At 28.5% G+C, this 15,412-nt stretch overlaps 1 protein-coding gene across 4 annotated transcripts in view; it reads right to left on the bottom strand.

Moving 5' to 3' along the window:
• Window positions 1-15,412, bottom strand: part of LOC111684194 (high mobility group protein DSP1) — a 58,569-nt gene that overhangs the window by 9,482 nt on the left and 33,675 nt on the right. For 3 of the 4 annotated variants that reach the window (XM_046947508.1, XM_046947509.1, XM_046947511.1), the window contains exons 3-4: window positions 1,269-1,448; window positions 388-417 (exon numbers count right to left, since the gene is read on the bottom strand). In XM_046947508.1, the coding sequence (XP_046803464.1) occupies window positions 388-417; window positions 1,269-1,448 (210 nt within the window). The remainder of the gene's footprint in view (window positions 1-387; window positions 418-1,268; window positions 1,449-15,412) is intronic. The other variant, XM_046947510.1, reaches the window with a different exon arrangement.

Here is a 15,412-nt window from a genome sequence, read left to right as displayed (position 1 = left end):
AACTAGAACTGAACTAGAACTGAACTAGAACTGAACTAAAACTGAACTAGAACTGAACTAGAACTGAACTAGAACTGAACTAAAACTGAACTAGAACTGAACTAGAACAGAACTAGAACTGAACTACAACTGAACCAGAACTGAATTTAAATTGATCTGGACTCGATGTTGAACAAAGCTAGATCTGACCTATAAATAAATTAGAATTTGAGAATAATTTAATTACAAAAAACTTTTTACAGAAACAAATCATTTTTTTGTTAATTATAACTCACGCAACATTGTTAGTGTGTTTATAAATACCACAAGAGAGAGATAGAGATATAATCCCATTAGATCAAACACACAGTTTTAGTGGGTGGGTCCCTATAAATCAATCACACTTACATCTTTTCCTTCCTCGGTGGATTTGAGTATCTAGGAATGAAAAAAGGGAAAAAATCGGTCAATTTCTACTGATTTGATTTTTATTTAAGTTTAAGTTTTTTTGTTTTTTAATTCTTAAATCGAACAGAAACATTAATTTTTGGAATTTTTTTAAATAGAGAAGATAACAAATAATTTGTTTATTTACAGGGAGATTTAAGAGATGAATTTCTCGAGGTCCCTTGAAAAAAAAATCGGAAAAACAAAGCTAGATTTAGAAATACTTAAGGGATTTAAGAATATTTTACAATTTTTTTTTCCGAAAATAGAAATTGACTGATTTTTTCCTTTTTGAAAAGTGTTTTTGTTTTTTTTTGGAAAAAGTAGGCAAATTTTAAAAGTACTGCCCGGTAAATCTTGTAAAGTTTCAATTTTGTTTTAAATAAACGGAAGGACATAAATGCTAAATTATTTTAAAAACCTTAATTGAAGAAAAACAAATTACTATAGTTTAAGAGACGTTATTATTTTTGAAAAATCTTATAAATGGGAAAACTATTTTATTTTTTTAAATTAGAACAAAAATTATAAGAAACTAGGACATCGATTTTAAGCCAAATGTTAGATTATCATTGTAAGTTGTAATTAACAAGAAACATTGATTTATTTCTGTAAAAATCTGTTAAAAACTAAATGTCTTTTACTAAATATAATTTTACTCTTTAGGGAAGTTATTTAACGAAAAAAGTTTCTGGCGATTAAGTCAGATAAAAGAAAACTATAGTTCCAAAATATTTAAAAATTATACTAATATAAGGAAACTATAGTTTTCTTTTAAACATAAAATTTGTTTAAATAAAAATAAAAAAGAAGAATTAAGAAAAAAAAAAGATAAAACTTACCTTCCATCTTTCAGCGCATTTGCGGGAGAATTCAGCAAATATAACTGTCTCATCGGGATGTTTTTTCTTGTGTTCTTCACGGCATGTCTGTACAAAGTAGGCATAGGCTGTCATACGACCACGAGGTTTGGCATCCGCTTTGCCGCCTCCTCCGCCGGTACCAGTGCGCACCATATTATTCTGTGGATGATTAAGACGATGTAAATCAATATATTGTTGTTGATGTTCCAATAGTTGTTGTTGTTGTTGTTGAAGTTGGTGTAGTTGCATAGTAGCAGGATTAGTTAAAGTTGTGGTAATAGTTGTAGAAGGAATAGAAGAATTGGGAATGTTAATAATAATTGAAGCGGTAGAAGTAGAAGTACTACTAGTATTTGCAGTAGAAGAGGAGGAGGAAGAAATTATATTAGAGGGAGAAGTGGAGGTACAAGTTGTTGTATTAGTTGTTGTAGAAGTAATTGTATTAAAACTTTGAGCAGCTGCCTGCTGTTGAGTTAGCTGCTGTTGTTTTTGTTCATTTTGTTGTTGTTGTTGTTGTGTTTGTGTCTCTATTGTGTTGGAATTAGCCAATTCATTGGCACCAGAAGTCGAAGCTATAACACTAGTCTATTTGTTTAAACATTTTAAGTTCGTTTTATGCCATTTTAAAAGATTTCAAATATTTCACAGAAAAAAGAAGAAAAAATAAACAAAATTCTACATTAAATAAAAATGGTTTTCTTTTTGCAAAGAAAACAATAATAACATACAGTAGAGAAAAACTCTAAATGGCAACACCTTGGGTGAGAAATTATGGCAACATTGTGGGTAAATATATGTAAACAAAAACATACACACACATAGAAATGACAAGTCAAGTAATATAAACAATAGCAGCAAATTAAGCTGCAATTGTTAGTGCAATTGTTGTTGTTACTGTTGCTCTTGCAACTAACCAAAATGCTAGTCTAGGCAAGTAAACATAATGATTATGAAGTTTTTGTTGTAATAATGATGATGCTTTTGACATTTACACAAAATACTTGCTTGTACACAAAAATATCATAATGATGTTTCAATATTATTCATTATTATCATGAGATGATGGATGATAACAGTAATAATGATGACGTTTTTGCTGATGCTGATAAATTTGTTTTATTTTGTTGCTAGTTTCATTTTTTTTTTGCATTTTGTAACTAGGCAGCTGTCAAGTTTAAACTGGAAATTCCAATTTGGAATGTTATTGAATGAAAAAATATTGCTAAATGCAATACAATAAAAACTATGAAAAAAGTATATGATGACAAGGACATAATGTGGTTAAAAACATAAACCACAATATTATGGCAAAAAATATTAAATAAAACAATTAAATTTTTAAATTTTATATTTCATATTTTTAAAAAACTGCAAGTGAACTAAATTAGAAATGAACTAAAACCGAATCAATGGAATAAGAATTAGGTCCTTAGTATAGAAAAATATTACGTGATACGGGTGGTATGAGTAATATTTGATTGGTTTTGCTAATCTTTATAATATTCTCAAATTTCTATCTGTTCCAATTTATGGTTATTAAATTGATATTATTTATTTAAACAATTTCTTTTTTTATTATTTAATTACTTATTTAAATAGTCGTTTGTTTGTTTAATTATACTACAATAATAAATATCTGTCTGTTGTAGGTATAATTGTTGTTGTTTTGCGGTCATTAGTTTTGTTACTCATTCATTATTTGCATTTTAATTAGCACAGCTGTTTGGCAAGTTCAAAAATAAGTATAGAGTAAAACGTTTGAACACTACGTACATTCATACATTTACGTGCAAATAAAATTTAAAAAAAAAATATTTTATATAGAAAACTAAAGTCGTTTTATTTCGTTTCTTTAATTTGTTCAATGAATCATCTTTGTTAAATGTAGAAAACCGGAAAATATAATAATATAGAAAGGCGTTTTATTAAAAAACCACAAAAAGTAATTTAGTTTTGCTTCAATACATTTATAAATTTTTTATATTATTTATATAATAAATCAAATAATATCTTTATTATTTGTTATTGTTGTCATTGTGAAATTATTATAAACGTCATTTGTTTTGTCACTGAGTGAAATTTGTATTGGTTTTTGTGGTGAGAAATCTTTACCAGGAAAAAGAGAAGTGAGAAAAGGGACAGAGAAATATAAATAACTGTTAAGTGATGAGTAATAAAAGTTTGGTAAAGGTTGCCATATTTATAATGTTACTTGAAATAGAACTGAACTAAAAATAAACTAGAAATGAACTAGAACTGAACTAGAACTAAACTAGAACTAAACTAGAACTAAACTAGAACTAAACTAGAACTAAACTAGAACTAAACTAGAACTAAACTAGAACTAAACTAGAACTAAACTAGAACTAAACTAGAACTAAACTAGAACTGAAGTAGAACTAGTAGAACTGAACTAGAACTAGAACTGAACTAGAACTAGAACTGAACTAGAACTGAACTAGAACTGAACTAGAACTGAACTAGAACTGAACTAGAACTGAACTAGAACAACTGAACTAGAACTGAACTAGAACTGAACTAGAACTGAACTAGAACTGAACTAGAACTGAACTAGAACTGAACTAGAACTGAACTAGAACTGAACTAGAACTGAACTAGAACTGAACTAGAACTGAACTAGAACTGAACTAGAACTGAACTGAACTAGAACTGAACTGAACTAGAACTGAACTAGAACTGAACTAGAACTGAACTAGAACTGAACTAGAACTGAACTAGAACTGAACTAGAACTGAACTAGAACTGAACTAGAACTGAACTAGAACTGAACTAGAACTGAACTAGAACTGAACTAGAACTGAACTAGAACTGAACTAGAACTGAACTAGAACTGAACTAGAACTGAACTAGAACTGAACTAGAACTGAACTAGAACTGAACTAGAACTGAACTAGAACTGAACTAGAACTGAACTAGAACTGAACTAGAACTGAACTAGAACTGAACTAGAACTGAACTAGAACTGAACTAGAACTGAACTAGAACTGAACTAGAACTGAACTAGAACTGAACTAGAACTGAACTAGAACTGAACTAGAACTGAACTAGAACTGAACTAGAACTGAACTAGAACTGAACTAGAACTGAACTAGAACTGAACTAGAACTGAACTAGAACTGAACTAGAACTGAACTAGAACTGAACTAGAACTGAACTAGAACTGAACTAGAACTGAACTAGAACTGAACTAGAACTGAACTAGAACTGAACTAGAACTGAACTAGAACTGAACTAGAACTGAACTAGAACTGAACTAGAACTGAACTAGAACTGAACTGAACTAGAACTGAACTAGAACTGAACTAGAACTGAACTGAACTGAACTGAACTGAACTAGAACTGAACTGAACTGAACTAGAACTGAACTAGAACTGAACTAGAACTGAACTAGAACTGAACTAGAACTGAACTAGAACTAAACTAGAACTGAACTAGAACTGAACTAGAACTGAACTAGAACAGAACTAGAACAGAACTAGAACAGAACTAGAACTGAACTAGAACAGAACTAGAACAGAACTAGAACTGAACTAGAACTGAACTAGAACTGAACTAGAACTGAACTAGAACTGAACTAGAACTGAACTAGAACTGAACTAGAACTGAACTAGAACTGAACTAGAACTGAACTAGAACTGAACTAGAACTGAACTAGAACTGAACTAGAACTGAACTAGAACTGAACTAGAACTGAACTAGAACTGAACTAGAACTGAACTAGAACTGAACTAGAACTGAACTAGAACTGAACTAGAACTGAACTAGAACTGAACTAGAACTGAACTAGAACTAAACTAGAGCTGAAAAAGATTTGAACTTAAATTGAACTAGATTTTTTTTCAAAAAATTAATAAAAATGTTTATAAAATTGAAAAAATAGAGAAGTTGTCAATATTTTAAATACTCGGGCTAAAAAATCTCTAAATACCTGAGAAATTGTATTAATACTAATGGAATCCACATTTGTTTAAGCATTTCCCTTTAAATAAGACTCAAATTCCTATGAAATTTGGTTATTATTAAAAGAAAGGTGTGACTCATGTAATTCTCATAAACAAATCTTCTAAAATTTTTAATATAAACAATATTATTCATACATTTCTCTTCAATAAATAATAAAAAAATCATTTTTAATTAATAATAATTCCACACAACGTCATTTAAAATTTGTAATTGTTAATTATGGAAAAAAACTGTGTCAATAAACTTATGTGTGTGAAGATAAATATTCCTAGTTAAATATGTTTTGACGTAACGACTTAGAAAAAAACATATTTAACTAAAAAGTTAAATATGTTATGACGTAACGATTTTAGACCTGAAAATTAAATTTTTTCGACAAATCGACATATTTAACTGCAAAGTTAAATATGTTTTTTAAATAACTTAGCTAAAATTCATAAAGATCATATTTTATCAAATTTTATAAAAAAAAATAAACTTAAATATTTTGTAAACTTTTAAGAACTTATACATGACTAAAATTTGTATGCCATTTAAAGCTTTATTTTTGCTAAGGCTTAACTTTATTGATCTTTTGAGGCATTTTGCCCAAAATTAGGTTTTGGCCCAAGTGGACGTATAAGGGAGAGGCACGCATAACCACCATATGGAAAATGTGTGCAAGGGTCTTAGTTCTCACACTACGTATATAGAATTCCCGAATTGAATTTGTGGGATTTTTAACGAATTTTTGAAAACAAATTATTTGAGAAATTTCTTGATTTCTCTAAAGGATTTGGTCAAAGTGGGCATATATGGGAGAGGCACGTATAGCCACCATATGGGATATATGTACAAGGATCCTAGTTATCATATTCCGTATATAGAATTCCCGAATTGAATTTGTGGGATTTTTAACGAATTTTTGAAAAAAATTATTTGAGAAATTTCTTGATTTCTCTAAAGGATTTGGTCAAAGTGGGCATATATGGGAGAGGCACGTATAGCCACCATATGGGAAATATGTACAAGGGTCCCAGTTGTCACATCCCGTATATAGAATTCCCGAATTGAATTTGTGGGATTTTTAACGAATTTTTGAAAACAAATTATTTGAGAAATTTCTTGATTTCTCTAAAGGATTTGGTCAAAGTGGGCATATATGGGAGAGGCACGTATAGCCACCATATGGGAAATATGTACAAGGGTCCCAGTTGTCACATCCCGTATATAGAATTCCCGAATTGAATTTGTGGGATTTTTAACGAATTTTTGAAAACAAATTATTTGAGAAATTTCTTGATTTCTCTAAAGGATTTGGTCAAAGTGGGCATATATGGGAGAGGCACGTATAGCCACCATATGGGATATATGTACAAGGATCCTAGTTATCATATTCCGTATATAGAATTCCCGAATTGAATTTGTGGGATTTTTAACGAATTTTTGAAAACAAATTATTTGAGAAATTTCTTGATTTCTCTAAAGGATTTGGTCAAAGTGGGCATATATGGGAGAGGCACGTATGAATGAATTCTAAGCGTACGCACTCTCATTAGACTACTCCATACAAAATATTTGAACTACTTTTGCACAACATAGAGATAAAATGTAACGGTTTCGTAACGGAAATTGATTTTGATCTTTATAGTTTTAAATATGTTTTTGTCATACATGTTTGACAAATTTTGCATTTGTTTTGATGAATTTTAAAAAGCTTTTGTTTTGCTATAGCTTTTGATCTTCTTGTAAAAAACAAATGCAACTTTTCCCAAACATGTATGAAACAGAAATGCCTAAAACTATAAAGATCAAACACAATTTCCGTTACAAAACCAAAGTGCAAATGTAGCAGAAGTTTAGTGTATTGAATAGTCTAACGGGAGTGCGTGCGCTTGGAAATCATTGGGTTTGGGGTTCAATACACATTAGTGATTTTTTTTTAATGTTGAAGAATTAACAACATATTGCTATTAACATTTTCTTTAATTTTAACCATATCGTGGAATAAATATACTCCTGGAAAATTAGCCGAAAAAATGAAAAAACTACAAATTTTAAAAATCTTAATTAAAATTGATACTGAACGTCTCATTAAAAACCGTATCAAGGGATTCAAAGTTACAAAAATATCATGCGCTCCTTGCTCCATATGGTGGCTATACATGCCTCTCCCATATATGCCCACTTTGACCAAATCCCTTATAGAAATCAAGAAATTTCTCAAATAATTTTTAATAGAATTTGGTAGCGACAAAATTAATTGTTTACACTGCGAAGGTGACAATATTACTTCTAAAGTCAAATGGATTAAATGCAATAGAGGTGTAGACGCAGGATGTTGGAATTATATTAAAGAAACAACCAACCTAAATTTATCACACCCATTTCAATGTATATTTTGTAAATGAAATAAACTATATTAATTATATTAAAAAATACTAATACAAAAATGTAAGAATCAATTTAAATTTAATTTTTATCTTTTAGTTTTTATTATTTAATCCACGATTTGTTTTCAAAAATTCGTTAAAAATCCCACAAATTCAATTCGGGAATTCTATATACGGAATATGATAACTAGGATCCTTGTACATATATCCCATATGGTGGCTATACGTGCCTCTCCCATATATGCCCACTTTGACCAAATCCTTTAGAGAAATCAAGAAATTTCTCAAAAATTTTTTTTTCAAAAATTCGTTAAAAATCCCACAAATTCAATTCGGGAATTCTATATACGGAATATGATAACTAGGATCCTTGTACATATATCCCATATGGTGGCTATACGTGCCTCTCCCATATATGCCCACTTTGACCAAATCCTTTAGAGAAATCAAGAAATTTCTCAAATAATTTGTTTTCAAAAATTCGTTAAAAATCCCACAAATTCAATTCGGGAATTCTATATACGGAATATGATAACTAGGATCCTTGTACATATATCCCATATGGTGGCTATACGTGCCTCTCCCATATATGCCCACTTTGACCAAATCCTTTAGAGAAATCAAGAAATTTCTCAAATAATTTGTTTTCAAAAATTCGTTAAAAATCCCACAAATTCAATTCGGGAATTCTATATACGGGATGTGACAACTGGGACCCTTGTACATATTTCCCATATGGTGGCTATACGTGCCTCTCCCATATATGCCCACTTTGACCAAATCCTTTAGAGAAATCAAGAAATTTCTCAAATAATTTGTTTTCAAAAATTCGTTAAAAATCCCACAAATTCAATTCGGGAATTCTATATACGGGATGTGACAACTGGGACCCTTGTACATATTTCCCATATGGTGGCTATACGTGCCTCTCCCATATATGCCCACTTTGACCAAATCCTTTAGAGAAATCAAGAAATTTCTCAAATAATTTGTTTTCAAAAATTCGTTAAAAATCCCACAAATTCAATTCGGGAATTCTATATACGGAATATGATAACTATGATCCTTGTACATATATCCCATATGGTGGCTATACGTGCCTCTCCCATATATGCCCACTTTGACCAAATCCTTTAGAGAAATCAAGAAATTTCTCAAATAATTTGTTTTCAAAAATTCGTTAAAAATCCCACAAATTCAATTCGGGAATTCTATATATATATAGTGTGAGAACTAAGACCCTTGCACACATTTTCCATATGGTGGTTATGCGTGCCTCTCCCTTATACGTCCACTTGGGCCAAAACCTAATTTTGGGCAAAATGCCTCAAAAGATCAATAAAGTTAAGCCTTAGCAAAAATAAAGCTTTAAATGGCATACAAATTTTAGTCATGTATAAGTTCTTAAAAGTTTACAAAATATTTAAGTTTATTTTTTTTAATAAAATTTGATAAAATATGATCTTTATGAATTTTAGCTAAGTTATTTAAAAAACATATTTAACTTTGCAGTTAAATATGTCGATTTGTCGAAAAAATTTAATTTTCAGGTCTAAAATCGTTACGTCATAACATATTTAACTTTTTAGTTAAATATGTTTTTTTCTAAGTCGTTACGTCAAAACATATTTAACTAGGAATATTTATCTTCACACACATAATAAACTTTTAAAAATATTAAAACTGTTAACCGAAAGAGGGAAGAAGAGAGATAGTGAAAAAAAAAAACATTCATATAAATATGCATGTTGCATATTTAACATTATATTTCTAATAAAAGACAAAACAAAAACAACAACAATAACAATAACTACACGCAATGCATTATTATTTGAAGGGTTTAAAAAGAACTCTCAAACACACAATTTCATATGGTTATGTATTGTTGTTGTTGTAAAATAATTAAAAAAAAAGGTAAACAAAATGAATGAGTATGTATTAAAATAAATTAACGGTTTTTGGCACCACTTTTATTGTTTTGTTTAAAACACAACAATGACAACACTTACGTTATAAACAACGTAATTGGCTGTTTGTTTGTTGACACAAGTATAAACATTAAACAGGTGTTGCCATACTTAAACTAGTGTTGCCATAAGTTAAATATGTTAAATAGCGAGGGAAATTTGCTATTTCTTTTTATTTTGTTTAATTTAAAAATTTTAACAATTTGTTGTTCAGCTATAAAATTATATTGAAATATTTAAAAATTTGTTTACCTTCTTCCTTAAAATCATTCATTTATAAAAATTTCAATTTTTTTAATAAAATACAATCCCCCCACTAGTAAAACAGCTGCATATAGCAGCAGCAGATGCTGCTGCTACTAGCTGCTGTTGGTTTGTGGCTAATAAATAAATAAGTGCGAATTTTTAAATACATTTTGTTTTTATTCTTCACTCATTCACTTTTCAATCAATGAATGAATGTCTACAATCACAAAAAAAAACACGTACATTTGTGTTTTTTGTTTAGATATGAATGAATGAAATCAAACAAAACGTTAAACAAAAAAATACTTAAATAAATGACTGACTAGTAGTAAAAATATACTAAACAAAAAAAATATCAAAGTCAAGGTGTATGTTATTTTAGTTATTTGTATTTAAAAAACAATTTAGACAATAATATAAAAAAAATGCTACTACAAAAAAAAACAATAAAAAAACACATAAATAATACTTTAATACACAAACAGAGAGACTGGCTGTATGGCAGAAAGTTAAATAAATAAAAATACACGAGACAACACCAAAATACAATATCAATGGCTTTTTTTTTGTTTATCTAAAAAAGAAGATGAAATAAAAATAATAGCAAAATTCAAAAGAATTTAAACAGAATCTAGTGGATGGCAACTATGCAGACCGCCCTAGACTTCTAATAAGTTTAAAACACTTCAGATTCCTTGAAGTCACTTAGGGCCAATCTTTAGGTAGAGGATAAGGGATTAAATTAAAATTAATCCTCGAAAGTTGTTTTGAATACTCAATCAGCTAATATTGTTTGCTAATTAAAGCGCCCAAACTTGAGCTAGAAATGCAAAAATGTAAACAGCTGATTTTAATAAAATTTTTACTAAAATAAACATTAAAATGTTTAATTTATTGATTAGTATAAAATAGGGAGACTTAACAATACATATTTTTTATTTTAAATTGAAGTTTTCATTTATTTTCAAATAATATTAACAATTGTCTTCTTCTTTTTTATAAAACATACATTGTTTCGATAACAATTAGTGACGTTTTCTGTTGTTTTGTATGGCAGCACTGCAAAGTTTAATCTTGTAGTCAAAAACATCAAAGGGATTAAAATCAGAATCAATTTATTTTTAGATTAACTTAACTGATTATTAATTGGCATTTGATTGCTAACTCAAAAACTGGCTTTTATAAAAATTGTTTTTTCGTTAAGGTCTGAGATATCTTTGGGAGTAATTTAGTGGTTTTAATAATAGTTTATAGTTAACTGTTGAAAATCAACAAAATTGGTTTCCCAAAATTAAGAACATCGTGTAAGAAATGCTGAAAATATTATTAAAAGTCCAAAGCAGACTGAGTTTTTAACAACAAAAGTTTTTTTTATAAAAATAAAAACATCCGGCATCACTGCTATTTAGGTGACATAAAAAAAGAGAAAACAAAATATAGAAAAATAACGGTATAGAAGGAAAATACCAAATTGTACATTTCTGAAGGAGGTGTATGCACTAAAAGTTAAGCTGATCTCCATTTTCACTTCACACTTCAACAACATTAGTATTCAAAGAACTTTTAATATTGGCATCACTGATATATTAGTGTCAAAAATATTGACTAATATGACAAAAGTAATTATGAATGTGCCCGATTTAATTTGCTAACGTAAAGTTAACTCCTTGACGCTAACGCAAATGATGATTCTACTCAAATGCGAGCGCTCGTGCTCGACGTCTATAGACGTCATTTGCTGTAAAATCATGGAAAAATTCATACTTTTAAAGATATCACAATAAGTTCTTTCAGAATGACCAATTGCAAGGCATTTCCAACTTTATGCTGAAACGACCTAAATGTGTTGAAGGTCAGAATGATTTAAATGATTAAGAAATGATTTAACTATCTTCAGCTGTGATTTTAAACTGAATTACCATACAGTTCACAATTTATAGACTTTATAGTAGAATTCAAATAAAATTGAAAAAAAGTCCTTTAATAAAACCAGAAAAAAATCCTTTCACTTTTAGCCTAAAAACTGTAAATCCTTTGATAAAATTTCCTTTTATTTAAATTTTTATTTTTGCCGGCTTTTTAGACAATTCTAGCAAAAAAAAAACAAATATATTCATCAAAATAAACGTTTTTTTTCTGCCAGACAAGTGTGAAATGAAAACAAAAAAAGCCGGCAAAAACAGGAATCATAAAATATTTTCATCCGAAAAAATAGAAGAAAAAAACGTGTACAAACAATATGTAAACAACTATAACATTCTTTCAACCTTCTCCTCCTTCTATGAATAAACAATAAGACAAAAAATTTGTTAACATAAAACCACAAAAAAAATTGTACAACTGTTGCTTCCGTAAAATAATAACAGTGAAAAAAATCTTGTGGCAAAAAAAAGTAAATAAATAAAACCAATAAACAAAAAAATCTGTATTAAAAAACTCGGCAGACAAACAAACATATAAATACCCTCACATTTCCCCAGTACCGTAATAAAATAATAATGCCACCCACAACACTTAATACAATACACATTGCCACCCTTTTTATATATATATATTTATTCCTTTCATACATCTGTCAATATACATACGAATGTTTGTATGCATGTTGATATTAATAGCAGCAATACAAAAAGAAGTGTAAATAACAACAACAACACTAGCAGCAACATAAAAATCGTATAACAAAAGTAATTGTAATAATCAAGGTCCCTTTTTTGTGTGCAAAATAACATATAAAAGAAACAACAACAACAACTAGTTTAAGCTTTGAAAAGAGATTGTTTGTATGTATGTGTTTGCTCTCTAATGCCATTTTTGTAATTTTGTGTTTATTTTTTTTGCATTTTTTGTAATATTTCTAGATAGATGCAAAAAAAAATGATTAAAAGCAACAGGTTTTATTAAATTTTAATATAATTTACCACCTACAAGGTTTTAACAGGAATATATTGAATGAAATAACAAAATATGTAATTTTTAGTTAAGTAGCCAGTGATTAAGTGTTAATGTAATTTAAAATCAAAGATAAACAGGAGAAGATTTGACATTTTAAAGGTCAAAGGTCAAGGTGTTGCCGTTTGTTGTAAAAAACGTTATAAAACTTAACTAGACTAATCTATAGTTTTAAGATATTATAATTTCCAAATGAATGAATTTTGTGGTAAATACAACCACTGACAATATTATCAAACAAAAACTCATTGATCGTTATGCTGCAACAATAACCTTTGACCTAAACAATTGATACTTTTTTTGGGAAAATAATGTACGATGCTACGATCTTTAAACAGTGTATTACTCTGCATGTATCGTAGACTATTTTTCAAAGTAAATTTTTACAAATTTGTAACATTGTTTTGGCGGGTTTTTCAGATAAAGACCTTCTTTGTTTACTCTAAGTTTTGCGTTTTTCAATAATTAGTAACTTTACTTATTATCTTAGTTTAACAAAGTGCCATTAAACATTAAGAGGGGGTGGGTTTTTGATTTGGCAATCAAATGCCAATTAATAATCAGATTAGTTAATCTAAAAATAAATTGATTCTGATTTTAATCCCTTTTGATGTTTTTGAGTACAAGATTAAACTTTGCAGTGTTGCCATACAAAACAACAGAAATCGTCGCTGTTTATTATCAAATCGATACATGTTTTATTAAAAAAAGAAGGCAATTAGAAATGTAATATACAAATTAATGAAGACGCGGATCCACAGGGGAGGGGGTGTGTTGAAAAGGGAAAATTTACCCTACTTCCCCCCAAAACTTAACATTTTTTCTAGAAATTATAAAAATTAGGAAAAAGTTTCCTAATTTATAAAATAAGTAAAAAAAAACAAAAGTTCTCCCCAAACACACTCGAGCAGGATCCGCGGCTACTTTTAAATAATCCCTAAATGTTGCTTATAGCCTTAAGAACATTACAATTGTTATAATCATTAATAAAGCTCAAGAAATGACAAAGTTATAGACAAAAAACAAAAACTGTTTTGGTGGTTTAAAGTATATTAAACAGCTGGCATCACCACTAAATTACATGACAATAACAGAGATGGCAAACAGAGATGTCAAAAGGATGATGGCTTGAAAACAAAGTTGCCACATGAATTTTTTTTAAAGAAAACAAAATCAGAGAAAAATGTTTAAGATTATTGTTTAAATATAGTAATTTTGATTGAATTATTAAGAAAAATATGTTTTAAATTAACTATAACTTTAAAATAAACATAAAAGTTCAATAATTTCTGTTAAAAAAAAAAAAAACTTAAATTTAATGTGTTTTTTTGGAGGAAAAAACAAAAACCACATTATTTTTCAAGCAATAAATTTTACTTTAAAGCCATAAATTTATATTTATTTAACAATGAATAACGAATGGTTATAAATTTTATTCTTTTACCATTAACCTTTCCCTTTTTTTCGTTGCTCTTTCGTTTTTATTGTTTAATGTGTTTTTTTATTTTTCGTTTTGTTTAATGTATTTACAAGAAAATCTTTATTTTTTATTTCTTGTTTAAGTTAAAACTTGTTTTATTACTTATTTTTTCATGACCTGCTTGCTTTGGCTGTGTTTTTTTGTAAGAAATGTTTTTTTTAGAATTTCTTGGAATTTTCAACATTATTTTGATCTTGTTTAGTGAGAGAAAGAAGTTGGCTTTAAGTTAATTTTAATGTTTTTTTTTTTAAAATTTGAGGCAAATGAAAGAAATTTTAATAGTTTTTTTTTAAATTTTCCAAATCGATTTTTTTTTAAATTATTAAATTTTACATAAATTTAGCAATTTCATTTTAAACTTTAAACATTTTATATGGGAAAATACAAATAAAATTGTTTTAAATGTTTCTTTGTTACTTTTATAATGATAGACAGACAGACAATGTAATTTATGGGCTAAATTGTAAAGAAAAAACAACAACAACAAAGCCAACTGCAGGCAAGCAGCTGGCTTTTTTGTATCTAGTAAAGATAGCCATCGTTTGATGGTTGGTGGCTCATCAGAACAAGAACATTTACCAACCGCTGCTGGGTCATAAAAAAGAACAAAACGAAATTGCATAGAAAAAAATTACATTTAAATAAAGTTAAGCGACAACTATTAACATTTTATACTTTCCCACACCATATATATATAGAGGAGAAGAACATTTACTTAGGAAACCTACCGAGCGACAAACCAACCACAACCAGCCAAACAACTAGTTACCAGTAGCTTAAAAAAATAAAATTAGCAAAAAAAAAACTGCATATTGGTTTGTAAGTCAGTTGGTTAGAAGAATAGTGAGTAGCAGAGCAGCAGACCAAAGAGAAATATGAACAACAAAGAAAAATGTTGCAAAAATAAGTTTGCAATAACTCCACAGGCCGTCAAACAAACAAACAAACCACCAAAGCTAAACTATAAACTAAACTCTATATTAATCTATACAGGTTTTTTTTTAAGCAACAACAAAAAAAGTTGTTTTAGTTTTTTCAATTTTAATGAACAAATTTATGTGTTTTTTTGTAAAACAAAAAAATCTATTGTAAATGTGAAAATTATGTGACCTTTAAAAATGT

This window comes from Lucilia cuprina, chromosome 3 (genome assembly GCF_022045245.1).
Source record: "Lucilia cuprina isolate Lc7/37 chromosome 3, ASM2204524v1, whole genome shotgun sequence".
NCBI classification, from domain to species: Eukaryota; Metazoa; Arthropoda; class Insecta; order Diptera; family Calliphoridae; genus Lucilia; species Lucilia cuprina.
The sequence above is the reverse complement of the archived record's forward strand: the minus strand, read 5'-3'. Positions and strand labels throughout refer to the sequence as shown.